The following is a 26,693-nucleotide window of genomic DNA, read 5'->3' as shown; positions in this document are numbered from 1 at the left end:
ACTGCTATTCATTCATTTGTGGTGAAAGCAGAAATGAAGCAAAGGAAAGCCTCTACTCTGACACTTAACTTACAAGAAAGTGGAGCGTCCAGGCAGACTCTCATCACTGCCCAGGCTTCGTGCCCTGCTCCCTTGTCTGCAGTTCCTGGTGAAGGCACAGGACTAGGATGTGGGACAGATTAACCAGCAACAGGAAACAGGAAACGTTTGCTGCTAAATCACCCATCACTGTCCAGGACGGTAAGGATTCTAATGTTGACCTCAAAAAACACGAATAGTTGTGAAACACTGAAATAGATATTGTGGAATTAAATACAAATATTCCCAACTTGAGCTTCTTTTTTTTTTAAGTTATATAAGTAATTTAGCACAAACCAATAATACTAAAACACTTTCATGAAGTGAATCTTCACCCCCCCGAGGTAGCTGTTTGCAGTTCAATGTTAACCATCGTCTGTTCCAATAAACATACACATATTATAGGAGTTTATTCAAACTTAGGTATTATCAAAATTAATGTGCATGTTGCTTTTTTTTTTTAAGTGTTTCATCCCTCTAGGCCAATACCTATAGCTCTGACATTCTAATAGTTGAATTACGTTCCGTAGCATGGCTGTCCTATGATCTAGTTACCTTCCTCCCTATGGCAGGAGTGGGCGGGGTTCATGTTTCTGCAAACTAATTTTTTGACCATTGGAGTGGCTTCAGTGGAAGCGGCTTAAGAAGCTCCGACTTGCCGTAAAACAGCGTCGCGCGCATAGGCCCGGTTTGGCTAGGCGTTGGGAAGACAGGACTAGCCGGGGAAAGACTTATTAGCCCGGGATGCTGAAGTTGGGGCGCCTGGCGAGCGAAGCGGGAGCGGAGAAGGGCCGGGCCGGGCCCCGCGCCACCTCCCCCCTCCGGCCGCGTGAGGGCGCGCTCTGGCCGGTACGGCGACTTCCGCCGGCGCCCCGCCCACCAGGCTCGCCCCACGCTCCGATTGGCTGCGAGGCGGGAGCGCGCCGAGTCAGGGGGCGGGCCCGCGCCGGCTACAAAGCGGCGAAGGTCACGGCGGGAGGAGGCGCGCGCCGCCGCTCCGCGTCCCGCCCGCGGCCCTCGGCCCAGCCGCCAGCGCCACCGCCGCCGCCTACCGCCTGCCGCCTGCCGCTGCCCACAGCCCATCGCCCGCGCCAGGAGCCATGGAGGGAATGAGCGCGCTGCTGGCCCGCTACCCAACGGCCGGCCTGGCCGGCGGCCTGGGGGTCACGGCGTGCGCCGCCGCCGGCGTGCTGCTCTACCGCATCGCACGGAGGTGAGTGCGCGCGGCCCACGCGGCCGGCTAGTATCACACCCGCGCCCCTGCCCCCGCACCCGCCCTCCGCCCGCTGTCCTCCCAAGCCCGCCGGCTCCGGGGCCGCCCGCGCCTCGCTGTCCGTGAGCGCGGCGAGGCCGCGGCGCGGCGGTGGGGCCCGGCCCGTGTGTCCCCGCGCCGAGACCCACTGTGCACGCCCCGCCCCCGGAAGGAAAACCGGACTGGGGATCCCCAGTCGGGAAGCGGCTGAGGAGTGGGTTGGGGGACCCCAGGAATGTGGGGCGGGCGGGGACAGCCAGCGCTTGACGTACGAACTTCCTCCCCCGCGGAGATCTGCGCTGGCCCAGCTGCAGGGTCTGCAGGGCCCCCAAACCCTGCGGGAGCGTCGAGCGGGGGTCGGGCCTTGCTCCTTTCCGTCTTGAGCCCCGATCCCTGGTCCTCAGGGGCACGTTGGGTCGCGTGAACACCGACCGGTAGTTTCTGAGCCGCATACGCTGTCTCGGGCGTTGTTCTAATCTCACATAAGCCCATTTCAGAGTCACAACCCCTGCTCTGTCTAGAGAAGCTGAGGGACAAAAGAGCTACATAAATTGTTATTAATTAGACGAGTCAGGGTGTGAGCTGAAGTATCCTGACCCTGGAGCCTGCATCCCTGACCCCCGGGCTCCACAGCCTCCAAGAGCAGGCAAGCCTGACATACTTCAGAGGTGTTTAAACCGGGCTGGGCTGCCCAGCGGGTTCAGTGGCGGCTCCCCACCCCCGACCCTGGCTCCGAGATCATGCTGACCCCACTGTGCACAGCTGGTCTCCATGGTCAGGGATAAAAGCTTAATGGCCTCTTGCTTCAGGAGGACCTCAGGGGCAGCCCCACTGTCAACCCACTTGATCCACCTTCCCAGGGGATAGGGGAGAAAGGTGGGGTTGTGAGAACATTCTGGAGACAGAATGGGTGGGCTTGTAGCTTCAGCAGGGGATGTGGAAGCGCAGCTCTTAGGTGGGAGAAGCGAAGGAACTTGCCCACGGTCACTCGGCAGCAAGTGGGGGAGCTGGGACTTGAACCTGGAAGGCATGTCTGTTCTTCCTTAGCCACCACCGTGTACTGCTTCTCACCCAAAGGGAAAAGAAGTGAGGGCGACTGAGTCACAGGCTTCCTGGGGGAGGAAGGGGTAGGAGGGACATCAGCTGTGTCTGCAGGATGAGCCAGACTGGCAGGCTGAGGAGGGGGTGGCCTCAGGGGTCCCTGACAACGCACAGCTCTGCGTGTCCCAGCTTCTGCCCAAAATTTGGAAGCTGGAGGGGCTTGCCGGACCAGCTGGTTCAAACCAGTTATCTTATGCACGAGGGAACGGAGGTGCAGAGGTGCATGCCGCCTGCTGTTGCTCAGATTCCCAGAGCGTGTCGACGGCAGAGGTGTGTCCAGAGCCCGGTTTGCCTCCCAGTTAACCGGGGGCAGGGAATGTCAGCCCAAGGACCAGAGCCTGGGCCAGGTCTTGTGTCCAGGCTTTGCAGCTCTCACTTGTGTTGGTGTGGCTAGATTCGCACTGGGTTTGCTCACTGTGCCTCAAGCTCCCGTCTTGTGCTGCCGCTGTTCCTGGGGGTCCCGTCTCCCCACCTGGGCTGCCAGCCACAGCTTTCCCGCTCCCGGAGACAGGAGTCTGAGGCCTTGGTGCAGTGTTGGGTGAGCTGCTTCGAGGGGAGCCAGGAGGGTACCAGTGTGGCGTGACACCAGAGTCGTCGTGTGGCATTGGGACCTTTTGATTGAGAAGGACCAGCCCTTTCCCAGGAGGCTCTGAGATTCTACCAGAGCGCTGGCTTTTGTCTGGGGGTCATAAATTAGCCACTGTCACGATTCAGAAGCAAGACCAGGCTGAGCCCTTCTCCTCTGTGGGGGAAACAGTGACAGTGAGGAATGGCTTTGGCCACAGCGTGGGTTTAGAATGACCCTGGGGAGGGCATGTGAGGAGAGTTGTTTCTGGAAATGGACTTGGCCGGCTGGGTGTTTGGGGGCTCAGCACAGCGATGGAGGGACCTGGACGGAGGATCGGCCGGGGAGCAGGGGGAAGAGCCTGCTTCTCTGAAGGGCTGCGGTCCCCAGAGCCTCCGGCAGGGCCAACCCTGGCTTCCCACCCGCGGAGTCCTCTTGACCGGACTGTGTGTTATGACCTGGCGTGAGGCAGGAGCTGCTGTTGGCCCCATTCTACAGATGAGGAAACAGAGGCCCAGGGAGATTGGGCTTCCTGCCCTATGACACCAAGTTGCTAAACGGCAGAGCCCTGCCTCACTCTGGCCCTTCAGCTCCTAACCAAGCCTCGTGCTCTGGGTCCTCACTGAGCAACTTGGCTGTCACTCTGCACCCATAGGAGGCCAGGTGGAAGCCCCAATTACACTTCCCCAGGCTGGCGCGCCCTGTACCCAGGAAGTCTTGGTGGCTTCCTGTGCCTCCCCCACCCAAACTCCCACCCCCAGGCTCTGCCGCTTGCCATCGTATCCATCTCCTGCCATCACATCCCTACTCAAGACCTCTGGAGGCCCCCGTAGGTGGTTATCGGATTGTCCACTTTCTGGTGTTTGGGAACAGAGAGGATGCAGCCTCCCAGGTAAAAGAGTTAAGCCTCGGCCTGGCGTCCAGGGTCCCTGGTTCCCGCTCACCTCTTGCCAGGCTCTCCTGGTGCTGCGCACTCTGGCTGGGGGGACCCTGCTCTCCGCACGCATGCCGGGTGGTGCCCCCCTTGTCCGCAGTCCATCTGTTTGAGGGCCACCTGCTCATTTGCCTTGCTGGCCGGTAAACCCGTTCTTGAGGGTGACGGCAAATGCACCACTTGTTGGCTCTCTCCTATTGCACCTGTCACCAGCTGCCCTGTGAGGTCGTTGTTCTCGTCCTTGTGTCCGGGTCAGGAGTGGAGAGCCTCGCTCATCTCTGCCTCCCTGCGATCCAGCGTGTGCCCAGCCGGCGCTGTGCTGAGGGACCGGTGTGGTCCACCGAGGGCGGATCCGGGCTTTCTGTCTTGGTGTTGGCTGGACTGCTGTGGGCCTAAGTGTGATTCGCCTTGAGGCTGGCGCGGGCGGCTGGAGGCCCGCTGGGTCCTGGTGGCACTGAGCTGCACATTGGTGCCGCTGTCCCGCTGCCCAGGAGCCTGCTCCTTGGATTCTCTCTGGTGGATCGGACAACACTCAGGGCACAGAGGAGCAAGTGAGGAGCCGTGTGGGGTCCGACAAGGACCCCTCGCCTATGAGCCTATCCTGGGATCCCCTCGGGGCCCTGCTGGAGGCTGACCTCTCGGCCCCCAAGGGAACCAACCTGACTCTCAGAGACCATCTTCCAGACCCCGCCAGGCCAGCACGTGGTGCCCAGGGTCACAGGCTGTGTGCCAGACCCTCTCGGGGAACTTCTCAGGGCCTGGCAGAGACTGGTGGACGCATGGGCCTCCCCCAGATTCTGAGCACCCCCCCCCCAGCCCCCCAACAGGGACTGATCCCCATCAGTGTCTCTTCCATGTGGCACAGTGCTGGGCTCACAGCAGGTGCCCACCCCCTGGCAGGGTCCTGGACCGAGGGCCTGGAGCTGCAGCCCTCAGAGAGGTGGGCCAGTGGTGGGCTAGAACTGACACCCCCCGCTCCCACCAGACCTGTAGGGCACGGCGGGATGCCAGGGCATGAGCTCTGTTGTAACTAGCTGTCCGTGTGTGGGGCCGAGGGGGTGATACCATTGTTGGGGGCCTGTGTTCATCTTTTCTTCCCCATTGTGGGTTTGGGGCTTGTGGAGGGACGGTTCGAGAGCATGCAGCTGCCCCTGGCTCCCCCCCAGGGGCCCATCCTGCCCTTGGCTGCCTCAGGCCTCCTCCAACCCCCGCAGAGCCTGAGAGAGCTCAGCACACAGGTAGCAGGAGCTGGGTGAGTACCTTCCAGACCCTCCCGGCCGCTCACCCTCTGGGGCCCAGCCTTCCACCTGAGGTGGCCTGGCCTGGACCCACCTAACTTGCTCCTGCCTGTGTCACAGGGACATTCTGTCTTGTCCCCTCAGATCTTGTCCACCACGAAGAGTGGTTTGACCCAGAGCCTCACTGGGGATGGAGGTTGTTGGCTTGCGGGAGAAGCGGGTGAGGGGTAGGAGGGGAGCAGGCTGGAGGGCCTTTTCCCTGAGCAGCAGCAGAGCCCCGGCTAAGCGGGCGCAGAATAGGCTGACCCAAGGGCTCCTGCGTCAGGCCTGGTAGAGGTGGGTGCAGGCCCATAGGCCAGGCCCGCGCCGTGGCTGTGGGGACAGTACGTACGAGCTGTGAGGTCAGCCGTCAAGCGCAGCCCGCGAATGTGAGTCACTTCATCCACGTGTCTGACGCGTGGCGCTTCCGGCAGGCGGCAGCGGCGCTGGTGCTTGGGGAGCCGACATTCACACCCAGCTCCCCGTAGCTTTGCTGGTCCGTCTGCCGCTCACAGGCCTGCACGCGCTTTCAGGGCTCACCCCTTGGGAGCTGTGGGAGGTGACTTCCTGGCGCGGGGACCCCATCTGGCCAAGGTGGCAGGCAGCTGCCCTGTCCGCGAGAGAGGACCCTCACCCCGCCAACCCTGGGCAGGGATTACCAAGCCAGAGCCGCTGGCCCAGGGACCAGGACGTATCCCCAGCCTCCCCTTCCTGCCACCTCCTTCCAGGCCAGGCTCACTTCCCTAGCAACAGAGCTGGAGGTTCAGGGTAGAAATGATGACTTCCTGGGCGGGAGGGGCTTCGTGCCTGGCCCCCTGGCCCCCTGGCCCAAAGCTTCAGTTCCTGCTCGCCTGCCACCGGTCGTCTTTATTCCCTTCCCATCTCTCTTTATTCGTGGGCTGCCAGCTCTCCTGCTGGCTTCTTTCCAGAGGCGGGGTGTGGTGCGGTGAGCTTCTGGGGTGAAGGGGGCAGAGGGACCCATCACGAGGACAGCAGGACCTGGGGGCAGAGGGGAGAGGTTTTCCGGCCTGCCTCATCACCCCTTTGGACGCAGCACTGTGCACTCTAACAGAGAAGCCTGTAAAGCAGGTACAGATTAACAAAGAGAAAGCCAAGTGCCGGCTTCTCAGCAGAGCAGGTTCCCATACCGCTAGCCGCCTCCTTCCACTGCTCTTTGCCTGAAGCCCGGTGAAGCTGTCAAAATGCCTCCGCTGATCACCTGCCCAGCTCAGCACTTTCCTGAATTCCCTCATTTGGGGAATGGACGTGGCAACTACCAAGCAAACACCTCCAGTCCCAAGGATCTAAAACAATGTGGGCGACAGGTGGCAGCTGCTCTCCTGGGGTGGGGACTTCTGTGAAGCCCAGGAGGTGCCTTCCGTCCGAGCCCCTCGGCAGCCTTTTGTGGGCAGAGATTATCATTATCCCCCTTGGCCAGATAAAGAAAGGACTTTCCCCAAAGGCCACACCATGACCACGAGCCGCGCTGCCCAGTGCTGCTGTTTCTGGGCCTTGCCCTGTGGTTCAGTGATGCTGAAGACGTGCGGTCCCTTGTCGTCCATTCTGAGGCCCTTGGCCTGAACTGGAGCTGCAGGTGCCCTCTGTGGACCCTGGGACCCTTCCCTGCGAGGTCTGGTTTCATGTCCTTGTCTCTGTCCGGGCTTCCTCCTCCCCTCCCCTGCCCTCCCCATGTAAGCTGTCATTTATGGGTATTTAGCTGGGCACTGTAAGCGCTTCCCACACTTGACATGTCTTGTCCCCAGTCGACAGGTGAGAAGACTGAGGCTTGGAGAACTCTAGTAACCTGCCCACGGACAGTGGAAGGGCAAGGCCGGGAAGCATCAGCAGTGTCAGAAGCAGCAGCTCTGCTTCCCGGGGGGCCAGCCTTTCTTCCAGGCCCCTGACAGTCCCGGGGACAGGGTAGTGACAGCCAGCGCCCTGCGTCGCGAAGCACCTTTACGTGTCTTGTGTCATTGGGTCCTTGTAACACGCAGATGCCCTGGTTCTGTGATCGCTCCCACTTTGCAGATGCGGGCCGAGGCTGGGAGAGGAGAAGGTGGCAGAGCCAGGGGCTCTGGCTCGCAGAAGGTTGGGGCCGTGCTGTCCTGTGGACAGTAGGGGTGTCCGTGTGTGGTATGGCTGCCCATCCCAGCGAAGGCCCAGGCGGCACCCCCAGAGCTGGAGGTGGACTCTGGGGGTGAGTAGGGAGACAGGAGTGGCAAGGCCAGGACCCGAGGGTCCTGCTTGCAGCTGCCACCTGTCGCCCACATTGTTTTAGATTCTTGGGACTAGAGGGGTTTGCTTGGTAGTTGCCATGTCCATTCCCCAACCCCCTCGACACACACACCCCCAACAGCCAGGGAGATGGATGGACGGCCCTAGAGCACAGATCTGTCGGTGTCTGGGCTGGGATTATCCTTCACACCCCACCTGTCAGCACACATGTGGCTGGCAAGGGCCACTGTGGCCAGCCTGTCCTGTCCCCCTGCTGGGGAGGGGTGGCCCCAGGCTGAGCAGCCTTCTGCAGTCCCTACCCCTTGGCCTCCTTGGCCCTCGCTCTCCTGGGGACTTCTGTGAAGCCCAGGAGGTGCCTTCCCTCTGGAAACTCCCCAGGGAGCACCATTTCCGCATCCTGGGAACAGGCCCAGGTCTGCGGGCCTTGCGGGGGGTGGAGGGTGGTCCTAGAGCCTGGTCCCTGTCGGCCCCGTGGCCTGGCTGGCCCTGGGTTCTTGGTGCCTCTCCAGCTCGGGGGAGGCTTGGCCTCAGAGGCCAAGGAGAAGCCCAGGTCCTGCCGTTGGACACACAGCGTCCTGTCCTCCTCCGCCTGCCTGCATCTCCAGCTTGGGGTCCCCATCCCGCTTCCCACATGCTCTCCCTGGTCTCCTGTCACATGGGTACGGAGGTCTTCCCGCTGATTCCACTCTGCTCGTCCACAGGATGAAGCCGACACACACTGTCGTCAACTGCTGGTTCTGCAACCAGGACACGGTGGTGCCCTATGGGAACCGCAACTGCTGGGACTGCCCCCACTGCGAACAGTACAACGGCTTCCAGGAGGTGCGGCCCTCCCATCCAGGACCTGCGGGCCCTGGGCCCTGACCCTGGGCCCCTCCTTTGAGGAGGAGCAGACAGGCTCGGGCAGCTAGGGTGACTTGGGCAAAGTCCCAGCTCTGAAACTGGCAGGTTTGGGTTCAGACCCGGATCATTCTGGCTCTGAAGCCCAGTCTCTGCCTTGCCCCAGGCCGGGGTCAGCAGGCTCTCTGCGGGCCGGGCAGTGAGGGGTTCAGGCTTTGCAGGCCGCACGGTCTCTTGTGACCACTCGGCACTGCAGAGCCTCCACAGACGTGTGAGCGCATGTGGCTGTGAATAAGCCCAGGAAAGCTTTACTCACGGACGTGGGCAGCCAGCCCACCGCCAGAGTTGGCCGACCCCTGTGCCAGCCCCTGCTGGGTCCTGAGGAGGGACACCAGGCGGGAGTGTGGGCAGGGGCGGGGTCCAGGCTGCACCCTCAGCGTATCTCCTGTGTTGGGGGTTCCCGTGAAGTGTTTTTGGAAGAAGAGCTTCTGCGTTGCACGTAGAGCAAGGGAGTGTTAGCGGTCCACTTCCGTGGAGTGCGGGCACGCGGGCCCTCCGTCCGGCGCCTGGCCCGAACCCGTGGGGAGGCTCTTGCCCGTAGGGAGGGGCTCCCCTGACTCAAGTCCTCCTCCCCCCCCAGAACGGCGACTACAACAAGCCGATCCCCGCCCAGTACCTGGAGCACCTGAACCACGTGGTGAGCGGGGCGCCCGGCCCCCGAGCCCCCATGCAGCCCCCGCAGTGGGTGAGCAGCCAGGTGCTGCTGTGCCGGCGGTGCAGTCACCACCAGACCACCAAGATCAAGCAACTGGCCGCCTTCTCGCCGCGCGACGAGGTGAGCGGGTGTGGGAGGGGCTGTGGGTTCGAGCAGTGGAGGGGAGGCCCCTCCTCACCCCAGCCCCGTGCTGGCCCTGTGTTCCGCGTGTGTGATCTAGTCCATCTCAGCTGCCACTCGCTTCTCGCTCTTTCTGTCTCGTGTCACTGCTCTGGGGGCCCCAAGCCTGGGAGCATCGTGGAAAGCCCAGCTCCTGCCAGCCCAGAGGGCTTTGTCCCGGGGTAGGGGGAGGTAGGGTCCTTGGGCTCCAGCTTGGGGCCCTGTTGGACCATCCTGTCCGTGTCCCTCTGAGTCAGTCTTAGCCACTGGCTGGCGGGCAGTTTGCTCTGGAGTTGGTAGACGATGTCCCGGCTTGTGGGAGAGGAGGGGACACAGGTGCTGCCGAGAGGCTTGGTGTTAGGGCTTTGCCTCCCCCGGGTCCACCGTGGAGCCCAGCAGCCTTGTCATCTAGCTGGTGTCACCTCAACCAGTCTGGGGGTTCTGTGACCTCAGGAGAAAATCCCAGCTGAAGCCCAGAGACACTGACTTTCCCAAGGCCCAGCCTGGGAGTGGGGGAGGGAGGGAAATGGAGGTGAGCTGGGGCTGGGAGGGGAGAGGCAGGGAGGCTGCAGAGAGAAGGGCAGGCATGTGCGATGAGGCAGCCAGGGCACCTCTTCTGGCACATTCAGTCCCAGCAAGAGATGAAACTGATAACCCTCCCGCCCTCCCCTGGAAGCAGGGAGGGAGGGGCCTGTTGCTGCGTCTCTTGGGGGAGGAGGTGTGGGAGGGGACTCGAGTCTCCTGGGCTGTTCCTGAAACGTAAAGGCCCTTTGGTTTCTGCTAGGGCCCTGGCCCGGCCAGGGGCTCTCCGGTGTCTTCTAGACCACTGGGCTTAAGGGCGGAGGCAGCCCCACCTCTGGGTTGTCCATCTGCCCGCGTCCAGGTGGTGTCAGCCCAGAGCTACCTTCCCCCGTGGGTCACCTGCCTTCCTGGAGCTCTGGAGTCCGGGAGCAGGGCCTGAAGCAGGGGCCACGTCCCAGACTCTGGCCTCAACGTGCGTCCTTCGGAGCGACAGAATTGGCTGGAGTGTCTGCTGTCAGCTGAGGGCCCTGCTGTGTCCCGGCCTCTGGGGGCCCCTTATTCCCAGCCGTTTGTCCTGTTGGGCAGCGGGGGAAGCAGGTGCAGATTGGGGACGACTTGCACACGGTCGCCCCCTGGAGACCCTGAGCCTCTGTCTCCCTCCGCAGGGCAGATATGACGAGGAGATCGAGGTGTACCGGCACCACCTGGAGCAGATGTACAAGCTGTGCCGGCCGTGCCAGGCGGCCGTCGAGCACTACATCAAGCACCAGAACCGCCAGCTGCGCGCCCTGCTGCTCAGCCACCAGTTCAAGCGCCGGGAGGCCGACCAGACGCACACGCAGGTCCGAGGGGCGTCCATGGGGCACTCCAGGCATCCCAGCCCTGGGGTCTGTGCAGGAAACCCCTTCCCAGAGGGCTGGGCCAGTGACTGGGGGGCAGCTCTGCAGAGCTGAGGCCCTTTTCCCTGGGGCAGCAACTGTCCCGTGGGGCCACATCCCAACCTGTCCCCAGACACGGAGCGGAGCAGGGGTCCTAAGGAGAATGTTAGTTATTTGCGTGCGTGACAGGGGTTTCTGAGCTGCCCTGCTGAGCCTGGGCACCTGCCAACACCTGTGTGGGTTCCTCCCAGCGCCTTCGTGGTGGGTGCTCTCCAAGGCGCCACGGAAACCAGACTTGGGGAGGTTAAGTCACTCGCAGAGGGCCACGTACCTGGTGTGTGGTGTCACCAGGATTTGAGCCCAGGACTGGCTGGCTAAAACCATTGTTAATTTTTATCACTGTACTCAGATGCTGGAATATCCTGGCTTAAAAAAATGTGATATAAGTAGCAAGTGGGTTTAGAAGTAAAATCCATCCTCCCCAAAGAAACTCCCACCCACCCCCTGGGTCCCCGGAGGTGCCTTCTGGTTGTGGCCATCTCGCTGACTGGTTGGTGTGTGGTTTCCAGTCTGCAGCCAGGCCCCCGACCACACAGCCACGCGCCAGCCACACGCCCACTTGCACAGTGGGATGCTCTGACCCTTGCTTTCCTCCTCTCCACCGTGTTCCCAGACTGAACAACTTACTGCTGTTTTTTTAAGCTTAATTTTGGCCAGAGTTATCTGTATACTTATTACAATTCCAGTTAGAGCCACAGTAGGAATTTTTTATGAGAATTTGAAAACGATTGAAAAAAACGTACTTGAAAGAAGAGGTCATCATCACTTCAAAAGGATTTCTGTAGAGAATGTGGCAGCACAGCTCTTCCCCACACAGGAGCTCGCAGTGGGGTGACGGCCCAGAAGTGAGACAGAGTAATGGGACCCAGTGGTGAACCAGAAACAAAGCCAAGAGGGTGTGAGAATTTAGGGCGTCTCTGATCATCAGGAACTGGTGGGTTCTTCGGCAGGTGGGCCCCGGCCAGACCCCTGTGCACAGAGTGGGCACCAGGATGGGTGTCGGTGGCTCTGTCCCTCTTGCCGACCAGTCTCTCCCTCCCTCCCTCCCTCCCCCAGAGCTTCTGCTCGTCCGTGGTGAAGGCCCCACTCCAGGTCATCGTGCTCCGAGCCCTCGCCTTCCTGGCCTGCGCCTTCCTGCTGACCACCGCGCTGTACGGCACCAGCAACCCTTTTGCCCCGGGGGCGCCCCTGCCCCCGGCCCTGCCACCTGGTAGCAATGGCTCGGCCCCGCCTGACAACAGCACAGCCCCTGGGGCCGAGGGCTGGCGGCAGCTGCTGGGCCTGCTGCCCAAGCATGCGGCGGAGAAGCTGCACGAGGCCTGGGCCTTTGGGCAGAGCCACCAGATGGGCGTCGTGGGGCTGGGCCTGCTCACCTGCCTGCTGGCCATGCTGCTGGCCGGCCGCCTCAGGTGCGTGGGGGGCAGGCGGGTGGGGCATGGTGGGAGCAAAGCTCCAGGCTGGAGGGGCGGGGCTCTGAGGGGCCACTGGGGCCACACCGCCTCGCTGCTCCACCTCAGACTCCTCATCTGCACAGTCGGCTGACGATAACCTGGCTCACGGGCTGTTGGAGGGTCGAGTGGGCGCCCTTGGGCCTTTGCTCTGCTTCCCCGTGCGGTTGCAGACCCTGTACCGAACGGTGTCCACATCATCTCCCAGTGACTCTGAGGGAGGTTTCTTAGCCCCATCGTACAGACTAGAACACTGAGGCTCAGAGAAGCACTGACTCGGAGTCATGCGGCCTGTAACTGTTGGAAGCGGCATTCAGAGGCCCACGCTCTCCTCATGGCCCTGGGTTCTGTCCTCTGAGCAGGGCTGGGGGTGGATGAAGGTGGCAGAGTGGGAGGGGTCGCCGTATCCCGCCTCGCTGGGCCCTCACTCCCGCTCTCCCCGCAGGCTCCGGAGGATCGACGCCTTCTCCACTGGCCTGTGGGCCCTGCTGCTGGCGCTGCACCTGGCCGAGCAGTACCTGCAGGCTGCCTCGCCCAGCTGGCTGGACACGCTCAAGTTCAGCACCACGTCCCTGTGCTGCCTGGTGGGCTTCACAGCAGCCGTGGCCACGAGGAAGGCGACGGGCCCACGGAGATTCCGGCCCCGAAGGTCAGAGAAGCAGCAGTGACTGCGGGGGGAGGACAGACGGACGGACAGGCCCAGGGCTTTGCCCGCAGCGCAGACAGTGCCCCTCTGTCTTGCATCTTTCTTACCTGCCTCACTTCCGGCCCTGCCCAGCCTAGGGCCCCCGGTCCTGGCCCAGCCCCTCCACTTCCCCGAGGAGTCAGGCCTGCCCCCCTTTCCTTTCTGGCTCCACCAAGCCATTCCCCAGCCCAGGCCCCCAGCCCACCGAGTGCTCTCTAGCTGCTCACTGCCTCCACCTCTCTGGCCAAAGACCCCCTCACCGTCCTGAGCCTGGAACACGGGCAGCGCCCATGCTGCCTGCCTCTGACCCGTGGCTTCCTGCTGGCAGCTCCAGGCACCCCACACTGGCCACAGCCCTTTTCCTGGCTCTGACACCACGGGAAGAGGGTTGCAGGCCTGCTGCCTGCTTCTCCTCTCACCTTGCCCCGCCTCTGGGCCCCCTGACATGGGTTGGTGGTAGTGGCTGCAGGGTGGGCCCTGGCCGCATGGCCTGACCACGTGGGCTGCTTGGCATGGGCAGGTGGTGCTGAGCCGGGGCCAGAGCAGAGTCCCCTACCTCGTCCCACCGTCGCTTCTCTGGTCTGTCCCTTTGGTCCTGCCCGTTGCCCTGTAAGCCCCGTGGAGCTGGTGAAACCAGGAAGAGACAGGGCTGCCCCCTGGGTTCCCTGCTCTGAGACCCTGTTATCCCTCAGCCTCCTTCCCCAGGAATGGAGAGTGCAGTTCTTAGGCTCAGACAGGCCTTGACCATGAGTGTGTGGGGGGAGGCCTTTCTCAAGGTGGACAGGAGGAAATCCTGCCTCTCCTGTAGTCAGCAGGTATCTTAACAGCCAGGCCGTGGTGAGAATTGGCCCAGGCTGGGGGGAGGTCTAAGGTCTAAATACTCTCTCCTTTACTCCTCTATCTTTTGGGCACCACTGTGAGCCAGATAGGCAGAACCTGGGCACACACACTCTGCCCACTCTCCTGGGAAGCCCCTGGGTTCTGCCCTCGAAAGGCAGGACCCCAACCGTTATGGCCAAGCCCTCCACTCATTCCCTGCAGGGACTGGGGTTCAGGCTTCCTGGGCCAAGGCGGCCCTGATTGGCAGGCAGTGCGGGACCTGAACTGCTCTCGTTGGCCCTGTTCCCTTCCCCCCATACCAGGGGTGTCCCCAGTTTCCTCCTCTCACCCCCTTCCTCCAGCATGATGCCTGGGAAATGTCCCAACTGCCCAAGGTTAGCCTGGAGTAAGGAGCCCAAGGGACACGCAGGCCCATGACACCAGGTCATTGTCACCTTGTCCCTCTCTGGCCTGTCACTGCCCTCCTCCTGGCCCCTAGAGCCCCTCAGGGAGGGCACCACAGCTCCTGCTTCCCACTTCCCTGTAGGGCAGCCGCAGACCCCACAGGCCTTCAGCCTCGCTCTCCCTGGGCCAGGCCCTGCTGTGCCAGCCTATTTACTGCCTGTGGGTGGAGAGCTGGACCCCTCTCCAGGGCCCCTGAGTGCTGACCTTGGTGTGGATGTGCTCTGGAGGCTGACGTGCCGTCCACGTTTGGAGGCAGTTCCCAGCCTGGGGGCTGCCCTCCCAGGGCCGTGGCAGGAGGCTGGACCAAGGCCGTGCGCCCCTCCAGGGCCCTGGGTCCTGCAACTCCTCACTGCAGGCACGAGCCCCCTCCAGGTGTGGCCCCAAGTGTGCCAGCCCCTCCGCTGTACACATGGGAGCCCAGGGAAGGCAAGAGCGGATCACACGCATGTGCGGGTCACACTCAGGAAAGGGCGGCCAGCTGGCTGAGCCTGAGGGGCAGGTGGAGCGTGCCCGGCTCAGGCCCCTCGCAGAGCCCCCGGGGAACAGGAGTCGTGCCCAGGCCCCTCCGTCCTCGGGTTCTCGGGCTCCGAGGCGGCCACCCCTCGCCACTCACCCCTCGCCGGCCGGGTGGGGAGCGCCCGGGTGGAGCGTGAGATGGAAGGGCGCTGGCGAGGCAGAGGGGGAGTGGGCTGGCCGGCCGCCGGCCTCGGGGAAAAGGCGCGGCGGGCGCCAGGCAGGGAGCCAGTGTCTGTTGGCTGTGCGTGCCCTGCCCTCTGGAATCTCCCGTTCTCAAGGAAGCTGGCAGCGCGATGCTAATTACTGTTTTTCTTGGTGTTGAGTAGAAGCAGGACATCTGTGTGTACGTGTGTATTTAAGTTAAATTATTTATAACAACCCTAACCAGCTCTCTTGCTGGCCAGGAGCCTGCTGAGCAGATGTCGCTCCTGCCCTCTAGTGGGGACGGAAAGACACCTTCATGTCACTGAGATGGAGCTCATCGAGGAAGGCTTCCTGGCCTCTTTAGTGTTTGGTGTGATGTTTTAAAATCACCCACCTGTCCCTTAAAGTTTCATTACATAGAGCATATTCCAGCACCTTCCGACATTACTGGCGACAGCTGAGGAAGTGCGGGCACCACTGGGATCGTGGCTTATTACCTGGGAACGTGTCGGCCCTGCTTGGGGCCTCTCTCCCCTCCGCTGGGGACGACAGTCACCATCTGGGATCAAGGGGCCGTCTTCTCCCTCCAGCTCTGGGGTCCCCGCCCCAGGCCGAGCAGGCTCACTCGTAACGCGTGCCCAGGAGCCTGCCGGGAGGGGCCCGTGTCCCTTCTGCCTGCAGCTGTCACCGAGTGTCCCGTCCTCTCTTGTGCAGACGTGGATGATTGTCTAGTGATCCTCCAATTACTGTAACCGCAACTCCCGGCCATAGATGTAGTGTTTTTGATGCTGTATTTTCAATAAATGCCTCCGGGGCCCTGCTTTGACCGGTGGGCGTCAGGCACCACGTCTTTTCTGGTTTTTTTCTTTCACGTTCCTTCAGAGGCTTCTGTGCTGGGGGCGGGGGCTTCGGGGGACGGGGGTGCCCACCAGAGCCAGGTTTGGGAGCTGGCAGCGTGGGCACCAAGTGGCTCAGGGCCCACCATCCTCGGGCGCCCTGCTGGCTCGTGCTTCTCGTCTCCATAAACTGCTGCTTAAAATGCAGTCCTCTCTCCTGTTCCCGGCTTGGCCTGGGGTTGGCTTGGAAAATCAAAGGTCCCCCTCAGTGTCAGATGGGAGGCAGTGCAGCCAGCCGCCTGCCCCCTCGCTGGAGCCCCTGTGTCCCGGCAGACACACAGACTTGGATCCGGGCCGGGGCCTCTCTGAGATGGGATTTGAAGGCACAGGCGGTCTGGGCGGGCCTCGCCAGAGGAAGTGTCGGTCCCCGTGCAGCGCTCGGGAGCCTGGCGGAGATGGGGCTCCTTTGACAGGGGCCTCCTGGGGCCTGTCTTCTGCGGAACCAGGACAAGGGCTCACGCTTGGCGCTTCACAAGGATCTGCTAGTTGAGTGATGCCACTGCATGTCCCGGTGAGAGGGTCAGACCACAGAACCGTCTCCCCCTCGGCGCCACCATTTTTAGTAGCATCAGAGATTGGGACACCTGTACCGGGCGGATGAGAGACTCAGGTTATAAGCTCTGGGGCAGCGCCAGGTGTGAGCAGGATCTGGGAAGCGTAGGAAAGGGCTGAGAAGACCCAGCTTCTCCTGGGCCCAGCTGGCCACCTCTGAAACCTGCAGCCTGACTTGGACCCTCTCCTCTTACTTGCCGATTACTGCAGGTGGCCCTCGGCCGACTCGCGGCCTGGCCTGGCCTGTGGGCTGCCCGGTGGGGCGGCACAGGAAGCCCAGCGCAGGCAGAGTCGCGCTGCCGCCCGCTGGAAGGGCCCGGGCGTGCCCGCCCCCATGGCCCACGTGCCCCGCCCTCATCAGGCTGCTCCTGCACAGGGCAGACGGGGTCCTCTGGGAGGTGCAGGCCCCAGCAGGGGGCGGGGCTTTGTGCGTGATTGGAGCGAGTTGGCCAAAGGTCCCAGCGCACCTTCACCGCCCTTCACTGTCGTGCTGAGTGTCCCCCCACCTTGCAGGCCACTCCTCAAGGTCGTCTGTCCTGCCAAACGGTATGTCATTCTAAAATGACAGCACAAAATCGTATCTTGTGTTTAGAGGCAGAACCTTCCGCAGGCGTTTTGGGGGAAAGGAGGTGTAGGGGTCAGACAGGCTTAGGCAGGATGGGTCAGCGGGTGGAATGCAGGCGCGTCCAGCCTGGGGCCAGCCAGGTTGCCCAGGCTCTGCCGTAGATTTGCTTGATTTCCCCGTGTCCCCCAGACACTGGGCCCCGGCTTTGGTTCTGAAGTCCAGGTGGTTTCCTGGTGCTTTGGAAGGCTTTAAGGAGGCCACGCGATTCTCCAGGAGGGCGTCAGCTGACCCCACGCTTTCCTCATAAAACTTGTTTAAAGAGATGAGAAATAGGGAAATCAGTGGCGTGGAGACATTGGCCAGCGGTGCCCGAGCTCAAGGTCGCGGTGGGCACGGGGTGGGTACCTTAGGCAGCCCCCCGGCTCTGCTGCAGGGACTGAGCCAGCCTGCCCGTCCGTCGGCACATTATCCATGGGCTCAGTTGTCCCTTGGGGACCGAGGTAAGGCTGGACCTCCCGCAGCTCCGTCCAGACGGCGGACTAATCATGTATTAACTGTCTCTGTCCCTCCCCCTCTGTAATCGGTTGCCTTAATCAGAAGCATGGTTGACATTCTGGCTTGGGGCCACCGGGTCCTGTCGTGTGATCTGTACCGTTCTCGAGTTAAAGAGACACTGTCACCTTCCGTCTTTCGGGCAGCCTTGCGATCGTTACGGGTCTTTCTAAGTTCAAGTTGGTGTCCGGCCAGAGCCTCTTCCCTGAGATTCCCAAGCTTGGCTGCCTTCCGCCCCGCTCTTCCAGGGGCTTTCGAGGAGTGTCTGAGACCAGAGGGCAGCGGCAGGACTCCCAGGGTCGGGCCCTGGGGAGCAGGGGCTCCCCGAGCTCGGCCGCTGCCGGGAGGCTCTGGGCACCAAGCGGGTAGCGGCGCGGAGGAGCCCAAGGCCGTCGGCCCAATTGAGCGGCCAGCGCAGGGCTGGGCGTTTTTTGCTTCGAGGTGAAGGGTTGGCGTGAGGCTGGTGAGGGCGACAGTGTCACTTTAATACCGAGACTCGTAGTGGACCTAGTTTGCTGTGAGGCTGAGGGGATCGGAGGGGGCATGCCGGGAGGGGTGGGTCACGCTGGCGCCTCCCAGCCACCCGCTCCTAATGGCGTGAATGTGGTCGGACTGCTTTTCTGCTGCAACTAACACACGCCTCCTCTGGGACCCCGACTCGTGCCCCACCTCGCACCGTGGGAGGGGAGGGGGCCCGCCGTGCGGAGGCCGCTCCGGGGGCCCCCGGGGCTGACCCAGTCCCCTCTCCCATGCCCGCTGGGCTCTCTCTCGCAGGTACTTCCCGGGAGACTCTGCCGGCCTCTTCCCCGCCGGCCCCAGCCTGGCCGTCCCCTGCCGAGGCGTTGCAGGCCCCTCGCCGGCTCTGTTCATCCCCGCCCCGCCCGGCTTCCTGCCACTTGCCAACCAGCAGCTGTTCCGGTCTCCCCGCCGGGCCTCGCCCTCCTCGCTGCCCGGCCGCCTCAGCCGGGCCCTCTCACTGGGAACCATCCCCTCTCTGACGCGAGCAGGTAGGTGGCGCTCGGGCCGTGGTGGGCAGCGCGGGGCTGGGGACAGCCGGGCTCGGGGACTCTGGCTGAGCCCGAGGTGGGTGGTGGTGCTTCTGCTTAGAGACGGGCGGAACTGGGTTCAGACCCTGCTGTGTCCACTCACGGGCTGCCTTAGCCAAGGGGCTTAACCATGCTGAGCCTCAGTTGCCCTCAAAATTGAGGCCAGTGGTGGAACCCACTCCATGGGTGGTCGTGAGGGTTAAACCGGGTGGTGGATTTAAAGTGCTTAGGCAGCCGGTGGGTCCGTGTCCCCTCCCGTGGGGTTCTGTCTTTTATCACCGTTCTCACCGTTATTATTAACTGCCGTTGTTCTGAGACTCTGGGGACTGGGAATTTTGCCCCTGGCCTTCCTGTGTGGTCCACAGGGCAGGGATTCGGTTCAGGTCTGCTACATTTATGGAGCCCCGGAGTGACCAGCACCTGGTCCCTGTCACCGGAGGCTTTGTCTCATCCCTCCCCTTCCCCAGCAGGGTCTTCCGTGACGACCCTCCTCACCTTGGGAAGCCACCCGGTGCCCACGGGGTTTGCTTCACCCTCGGGGTGCGGCCTGGGGTGCGGGGCTGTGCGGCAGGATCCAGCCTCTAGGAAGGTGGGCGGCATCTTGGTTAAGCCGGGCTTGCTGACGTGCAGTGTCTCTCTTAAGCCCCTGAGCAGCTCCCCCAAGCAGGGGGCTCCCCCTCCAGTCCGACACCCCTCTGGACCTGTTTCCCTCCGGGACTCGCCCAGCGTCTGCTGTGTGCAGTCCAGCATCCTCGTAGGTAGAGGGTGGGCCACAGTGCAGGAGACACGGCTCGCTGGACACAGCTCGTGAGCTGAGCGGTGGGTAGTGTTTGAGGCCTTCAGGCTGGGATCGAAGGGGTGAGAGCCCCGAGCCGTACGGAGACCTGGACTCCAGGGACTTCTGTGTCACCGAATGTGAGCCGTGTTGCTGGCAGAGGGTGGCTGCCGCCTGCCCTCCTCTGGAAATGGCTGTTCAGCAGAGTTCCTGAGCCCGTGGCCGGCGAGTCCCAGCTCAGGCCTTGGGGCTGACGGACAGGGCCTCTGCGGGCCCTCCGTGAACAGCAGCTGGAGCCAGGGGGAGGGGAGCAGAGTGGACATGGAATGCCCTGGACCCAGGGACCTGGAGGGCCCGGAAGCTGGGCCCTTCCCCAGAAGAGTGTTCTCTGTGTCAACAGGCAGCCTCCGGGTTGCCCTGGGAGGCCCGAGGCAAGGGCTCAGGAGGCCCCCTGCCCCGAGGGTGGCAGAGCAGTTCTGTGGAACGCAGGCTGGTCTCAGGTGGGATCCCGGAGTCTCCGTTGCTGGGGCGGGTCCTTGGCTCAGGTGTCAGGAGGCCCTGGTGGTCCGGGGCGCGGGCGCAGTACCAGGTCCGTCTTCCCGTCTCTCTCTCTGCTCTACTGGCCTCTGCACCTCTCGCTGCAGGCCTCACCCCTGCGTCCCTGCAGCTCAGCCCCAGCAGGAAGGCCCCTCCCCAGTTCTCGAAAGGACTCGGGCTGTGCTTGGGCCACGTGGCCATCCTCACACAGTCACTTGGGGGTTGACCTGGGTCTGTGTCCCCGGACCGGTGGGTGGAAGGGGCAGGCGGGGCTCTGTGGCCGACGGACCCCTCAGAGCCCTTGGGGCAGTGGGGCAGCAGCCCCCACGCGGGCGCGTGGAGGCCGCCGGCTCTCTCCACGCTCGGCTGTCAGCAGGGCACTTGGGGGACCAAGGGGCTCGTGAGATGGAGCCCCTGCCCTTGGGGTGCACTTGGCTGAGGGAGGGGCAGCGGGCTCTGCGCACCAAGGCCCAGCGCGGGGGGTCAGGCGACGGGTTAGTGGAGCAGGGCAGGGTTCCAAACGGCTGAAGCAAAGGAGGCGCAGGTCAGGTACCGGGACGCGACCTCCCGTGCAGCCTGCTGTGGGCTTCGGCCTCCTCATCCGCGAGGCGGGAACGTGCCCTCGTGAAAACTCCACACGGTGACGGTCTTGGCAGAGCGAGGGGGGGAGGGGGCTGGAGCCGGGGCCCTGTCTCCGCAGGGACCTGTGTTGCCTTTCTCTTTCCTCTCCAGACTCAGGGTATCTGTTCAGTGGGAGCCGCCCACCGTCTCAGGTGTCCCGATCCAGAGAGGTTCCGGTTTCAGGTGAGGAGGACAGAACGCCAAGAGGAGTGACCGGGAAGCCGCCTGAGGCAGGGCAGCGCATGGGCCGGCGTTTCCAGAGCGTGTGCAGGGCGGGACAGCAGCCGCATTGAGCGTGAGCTTTGGGGTCAGACGGGCCCCCAGAGGGGGTCACGTTCAAACCCCAACCCTGTGCCTCCCAGCTGTGCAGCCCTGGGCAAGTGCTTCACGCCCTGTGCCTCAGTCTCCTCTTCCGGGCAGTGGGCGTGAGAGTTTCTAGGATCAGCTGCGATGCTGCTGTCCTTACAGTGGTGACGGAGGGAGGCGGCACTGGGGGTGCCGGCGTCAGCGGGGCTCAGGGTCGCTGACCTCAGGTCTCCAGGGTTGGTTTCTCCCCAGGCCTTGCTCTCAGCTGAGGGAGGAACCAGGGGCTTTGGATAGAAGTCAGGGGGAAGGGGGCAGAGGGGGCATGGCTGAGGCTCCGGGATCCTCTCCCCTCTCTCGGGTGCCTGGTGGGGTGCAGGCCCCTCCTACCTCAGTCCTCAGCAGGGCTCCCTTCTGCCCCCCAGTCTAGGCCCAGCCTCGCCTTTCTCCCTGGGTCAATACAGGAAAGAGCCCCAGGACCACAGCCGGTCCTATAACCAGAGCAGACGTTGACACGATATTGTCATCTTTGTTTCTGTCACCCTCCCACCCTCCAGATTACTTCTCTCTGCTGTCGGGGAGCTGCCCCTCCTCCCCCGTCCCTTCCCCAGCGCCCTCCGTGGCTGGCTCCGTGGCTTCCAGCTCTGGCTCCCTGCGCCACCGCAGGCCGCTCATCAGCCCTGCCCGGCTCAACCTGAAGGGGCAGAAGCTGCTGCTGTTCCCATCGCCCCCCGGGGAGGCCCCTAACACCCCCAGCAGCTCCGATGAACACTCGCCCCGCAACGGCAGCCTCTTCACCATCGAGCCGCCCGCCGTCCCGCAGAGGCAGCCGGCGCGGGACACGAGGCACAGCGTGGGTACGGCCCTCTGACCGCCCTCTCAGAGGCAGGAGAGCCCAGCGGGCCGTGGGAGGCCTCTGGTCAGTGTGCAGCGGTGGGGACACCGTCAAGAGGTCACACGGGGCCTGTCCTGGCTCTTATCTGACTGTGTGGCCACTCTCCCAAGTCCCTGGCCTGGCTGACCTGGCTTCTGGTGACCTTGAACCCTCCAGGACGTTGCCCTTTTTTGGCTGATTTTATTTTCTTCTTTTGCAATTGACCTGGAGGCTCCTCTGTCCCTTGGGATGGTCAGAAATGCATCAGGCCGCATCTGGTTGCAGATGTTTTTGTTTTGCTCAAATGAAGTTTTTCCGCAAAGCATTTTAGAATTTTTAAAATTAGGCCTCAACCTTTAAAATCTAGAACTTTCACATGAATGTGTGGATTTCCTGTGTCTCGTATTATATCAGAAGATCTGGCCACGCTGGGCCAGACAGGTAGAAGGGCAGGCTGAGGTCCCACGCCCCAGCCTCTGCCACTCCCTGCCCCACCGACCTGCCCCCTCCACAGCCTCGCTTGTGGCCGTCGTCTTCTACCGCCTGGCGGTGTTTGAGTTTGTTGCTCCTGATCTAAAGCCAGCTCCCTTCATGGCAGCTACACAGACAGGACCTGAATGAGGACCTGGCCTCCCACTGCCCACTGCCTGGGGCGGGCCGAGCAAGTTGGGACCGGCAGGGCTGGCTGGCCGGCCACATCTGAGGACCATCCTGGGATTGGAGGTGGAGCTGCCCCGCGTCTGTCCCTGGGGGTGAGCCATGAGCTCCCACTGAAACGCCCCTTCTCCCTGCAGACATGAAGTCAGCGCCGGAGGGGGGCAGCACGTGCAGCAGCCGCTCTATCAAGAAAGAGGACGACTCGTCCCGGTCGTCCTCCTGTGTGGTGGACACCACCACCAGAGGGTGCGCGGAGGAGGCCCCCACCTGGCGAGGTCTGCACCCCGTGTGACGTGCGGGAGGGGGGCAGGGTAGCGCGGGGTCTCCAGGTCTGCAGCCGCCTCCTGAGAGCTGTCCGAGAACAGCCCCTCGAGGGCTCTTGGGTGACAGAAGAGGGTGAGACGGCCCACCCGAGGCCTCCTGGCCCCCGTCTGTGGCAGCATCCCCACTCAGATGAGGGTCTGCATCTGCGCTCTTACAGGAGCCTCTGGCCACAGGCGGCTGTTTACACCTAACAGTTAAAATGTAACAACAATAAAAATCTACTTGCTTAGCTGCACCAGCCGCATTGCAGGCGCTCCACTGCCGCGTGTGGCCTGTGGCTGCTTGACTGGACAGAACAGATGCAGAACACTTTCACATTTGGAGAAAGTTCCCCAGGAGGGTGTCAGCGTGGGCGCCCTGGGGCCAGTGCAGAGGCTGCAGGCTGTGCAGGGCACTGAGTTGCCTGGGTTCAAATCCTGGCTCCTCTGCTTGTGGGATGGGGGCGGGCTGTGACGTCAGATCCCAGTTCAGTGTAAAGCCCAGCGGTCGGCTCCTGGTGCCCCCTCCAGGTGGGTGGGAGACGTGTATGTTGACAGGATTTTCCTGGAAATGGGCGCTGCTCCCAAATCAGGTGGGGTCTGGGATGTGACCCAGCAGCATCAGCTTGGGGTGGGGGACCCCAGTCAGCAGCTTACCGCCTTTGAGGCCTGGGCAGGGTACTCGTCCTGTCCTGTCTGTAAAGCTGGTGTACCCCATGGCAAGGTGCAGGTGTGTACCACCCTAGCCCGGGACCTGCCTGGTGGCACAGGGTCAGGAAGAGAGGCATCTTCAAGGAGTCAGGACTTGGGAATTCCCTGGTGGTCCAGTGGTCAGCACTCCGCTTCCACTGCTGAGGGCCCGGGTTCAATACCTGGTCAGAGAAGTAACATCCCACAAGCTGCGGGGCACAGCCGAAAAAAAAAGGAGTCAGAATCCAACTAAGTGACCCCACGTTCCTGGGTCTTTTCAGATGGAGAGGCGTCTGGGTGCCCCGAAAGAACTGGGGTGGGGCCTCAGTCTAGGAGCACCCCCCCTGGGGGCGGGGCCTCAGCCCAGGAGAGCCTCCCTGGGGGCGGGGCCTCAGCCCCACATTGCTCACAGGTCTCTCGTTTTCTCTCTGGAAGGTCGTTTAGCCCCCTCGCTGATCCGGGGCCTCCTGGCCGTGAGCTTGACTGTCAACGCCCTCTTCACCTCGGCCTACCTGTACCAGAGCCTGCGCTGACCCGCGGTCCGCAGCCTCCCGGCACCCAGAGAATCTCGGAGGGTGCGCCCAGGTGCATGCCGCTTCCACCACTGCCGGCCTCAGCCCTCCTCGAGGGGCTGCCGCCTCCGCCCTTTTCTCCAGGGCCCTGGACCTCGCCAGAGGGAGCCCTGTTCCCGGAAGCCTTCTCCCCACCTAACAGACTGCGGGGCTGGGCATGGTCTTGGGGGTCCCAGCCCTCCCCGCCCACCTCTTTGGCTGACATCAGTTGTGTGTTTGGTGCTGACGCTCTGATCCTGAAGCCAGGGGTCCCCGAGGGGCTGCATGACCCTGGGGTCCCTCCCCACCATCCAGCCCTGCCTGGCGGGAACGCCACGACTGCTGTGACGGGATCAGGAGCTGTGGCCCTGAGCCCGCAGCCGCGGGCTGTGATTACATCTTCGTACTGTACCCCTCTGTCCCGTGGGCCGCCTCAGGCTCCCTGGGGGAGGAGGGAGGGGAGGTCTCCAGCCGGGTGGAGGATAAACCTCCCCTGGCAGGCCCCGTTGAGGGCTGGCATCTTTTGCCGTTGTCCTGCCCCTTCCTGTGGGCTGTGGGTGACGCCTTCCCTCTGGCTCTCCTGGGCGGGCAGGTGAGTTTCCTGCCCAGGGCCCCTCAGAGTTCCTGGGTCTCAGGGGCCCAATTGGACTCATGTAAGCACCACCCCCCAGACTCACTTCTCCCTGCTTGTGTCCCCATTTTATTACCTCTGGTGACCTTCCCTGGCAGCAGCCCTGCAGCCGTGAGAGCACTACCCAGGGCCCGCCCCGCCCCGTTTCCAGGCCCCTCCCTCATGCACTGTCCACAGGGGCCTTGTTTGACCCCCTCAGCCTGCAGGTCTCTGATGAGACTGGACCCTCACGCCCACCCTCAGCATTCTGCTGTCGCGGTGGGCTCAGCGCGATCTCTGTCTCCAGGCCACTGTGGCCAGCCTGCTTCCTACCCCACGCCCCTTGGTCCTGCCACTGCCCTTCCGACCGATACGGCAGGTCTGCCCCCTACACCTGCCCTTGTACTGGGGTCCCATCCTGCCCCCGAGAAGAGGAAGGGTGGGTCTCAGTCTGGCACAGGGACCCTCAAGATGCCGTGAGGAATGAGAGACTGCCTGTGGGTGTCAGCATCCCCGTCCCGCTGCCCTGGGCCCTGGACGCAGGTGTGGGGCTGTGTGTGTGTGTGCGCGTGTGTGCGTGTGTGCGTGCACACTCGTGCGTGTGTCAGTGCACGCGTTCGTGCCACTTCAGGAGGAAGCAGCAGCCTCTGTGAATTCTGAGACTCGTGTGGGGAGGCTCGCGACGGCAGGGGAAGGGCCTTCACTCTGTCATTCAGGGATAAAGTTTAATTTTATTTTTTTACACATTTTTGCCAGGCAAGGCGTTCTGCTGGGAAGCAGGATGCCCCCAGTCCTCCCTGCCGGGGAGGTTTAGTTTTATTAAGCTTTGGGTGCTTTTTTAGTAATTTTTTTTTACCATGTGGGGAAGGAGGTTGCTCTGACATCCCCCCACTCCTGAGAGCTACTGTTTCCTGCCCTACCCCTCACCCCAGAACGAGGGGGATTGGGGGCCAGGGGCCACGCCACGTCCCAGACTCCAGCTGCCAGAGATGGTTCCAACTCGGAGGTGGTGCCTCTTGGCCTCCATTCGTACTGTGGGCGTGGCCGTCGAGTTTTTTAATTTTACTGTTTGCCTAACCAAGCCAAATTCCATTCCCGAATACCCTTCCTCTCTGGCTCTGAGGAAGCCCTGACTGAGTGCCCAGCCCCCTCCTCTCGCGCCTGGGCCCGCCTGGCCCCTCCTGCCCAGGGCCGGTGGTCCTAGCACCCCTCAGGGGCAGGGGAGAGGCTGGGCGGGGAGAGGGCGGACTTACGTTTTCTTTCAAACAAAAAACACAACCTTATTTTTCTTTACAAAAGCAAAAAAAAAAAAGGAAACCAAAAAAGATACCAACCTTTGAACTATACCTCAGTCTGTCTCGTCTTTATTCTCTTTGGGCAGCCCAGGCCTCGGATTGGGGGCCGGGGCGGCGGCAGGGGAGCCCGGGCTGCCGTGGAAGTGACTTCATTCGCTTGTTTCTTGGATACAGAGCCCGGGGTGGTGGGTTCTGAGTGGCAGTGTCCCCAGAAGGACTGAAGGGTTTGAACAGGACGTTATCGGCCTGGACGGGCCTGGACGGGCCTGGGCGGCGGGAGGGTGAACCAGAGTCTGCTGAGCAGAGACGGGAGGCTCTGGCCAAACGGCGTGAGCAGGGGCTTAGCCGTCTCTGCGAGATCCCGTCCCAACCAGCGGGCCAGCGTCCTAAGCGTCCCAGCACAGGTTCTGGGCCCAGGCTGCCTGGTGACTGCGGAGTCTGCATTTTTATGGGCTTCATTTTGATGCTGTGAAGTAACAAGCCCACCATCCAGGGCTGAGCTGGGGATAATTAAAGCACCACACGATGCAGAGGGCCTCGTTCGGGCCCAGCACCCATGGGGAGGGTGGGTGGTGGGTGCTTGGCTCCCTGAGGCCAGCGGGGCAGATGGGAAGGGACGGGGCTGGACTGCTCACTCCGACTGCACTCAGGTCACAGCCGACCTTCTGGGGCAGCAGGACCAAGCTGCCTGCAGGTGGAGCCACAAACACCCTGAGTTCACTGACCTCAGGGGTGTGATGTCCCATGAGGCTGTGACCTCAGGGGGCCAAAGGGCCCACTTCTTAGGAGCCCTGTCCTCCGTTGAGCCTGCGAGGTGCCTGCCCAGGAAGAACCAGAGGCTCCCTTAAAAATCACGCGGGTCCCCTTGCTCAGGGCTCACACCCAGCCCTGTGCTGGGAAGAGGAAACCCAGCTGAGGGGGCCGCGGGGAGGCTCAAACACAGTTGTTTCTGTGAGGGATTTCTTCCTTTAGGTGTGTCTGTTATTATCTTACTAATGTCATCTGTTTTTTTTTTCTTTTTTTTTTTAATATTTATTTATTTGGCTGCATTGGGTCTTAGTTGCGGCACACGGGATCTTCCGTTGCAGCGTGCGGGCTCTTCATTGTGCCATGCGGGCTTCTCTCTAGTTGTGGCGTGCGGGCTCAGTAGTTGCGGCGTGCGGGCTTAGTTGCC

General features: G+C 62.5%; 1 protein-coding gene across 2 annotated transcripts; it reads left to right on the top strand.

Moving 5' to 3' along the window:
• The first annotated feature begins 1,124 nt into the window (after positions 1 to 1,124).
• TMEM201 (transmembrane protein 201) lies at positions 1,125 to 25,535 on the top strand. 2 transcript variants are annotated; one of them, XM_030879281.2, is made up of 11 exons: positions 1,125 to 1,291; positions 8,144 to 8,264; positions 8,923 to 9,117; positions 10,344 to 10,520; positions 11,673 to 12,025; positions 12,510 to 12,713; positions 18,033 to 18,265; positions 20,349 to 20,420; positions 21,098 to 21,397; positions 22,209 to 22,346; positions 23,499 to 25,535. In XM_030879281.2, the coding sequence occupies exons 1-11, from the start codon at positions 1,179 to 1,181 to the stop codon at positions 23,594 to 23,596; spliced, it is 2,004 nt and encodes a 667-aa protein (XP_030735141.1). In that variant the 5' UTR covers positions 1,125 to 1,178; the 3' UTR covers positions 23,597 to 25,535. The 2 variants fall into 2 exon arrangements, with proteins under 2 accessions (XP_030735141.1, XP_060139369.1); XM_060283386.1 differs by lacking the exons at positions 20,349 to 20,420; positions 21,098 to 21,397; positions 22,209 to 22,346; positions 23,499 to 25,535 and adding an exon at positions 18,772 to 20,339.
• Positions 25,536 to 26,693: the final 1,158 nt, after the last annotated feature.

The sequence above is a fragment of the Globicephala melas genome, chromosome 1, assembly GCF_963455315.2.
Source record: "Globicephala melas chromosome 1, mGloMel1.2, whole genome shotgun sequence".
In the NCBI taxonomy this organism is placed as follows: Eukaryota; Metazoa; Chordata; class Mammalia; order Artiodactyla; family Delphinidae; genus Globicephala; species Globicephala melas.
This window is presented reverse-complemented; position numbering and strand designations above follow the sequence as displayed.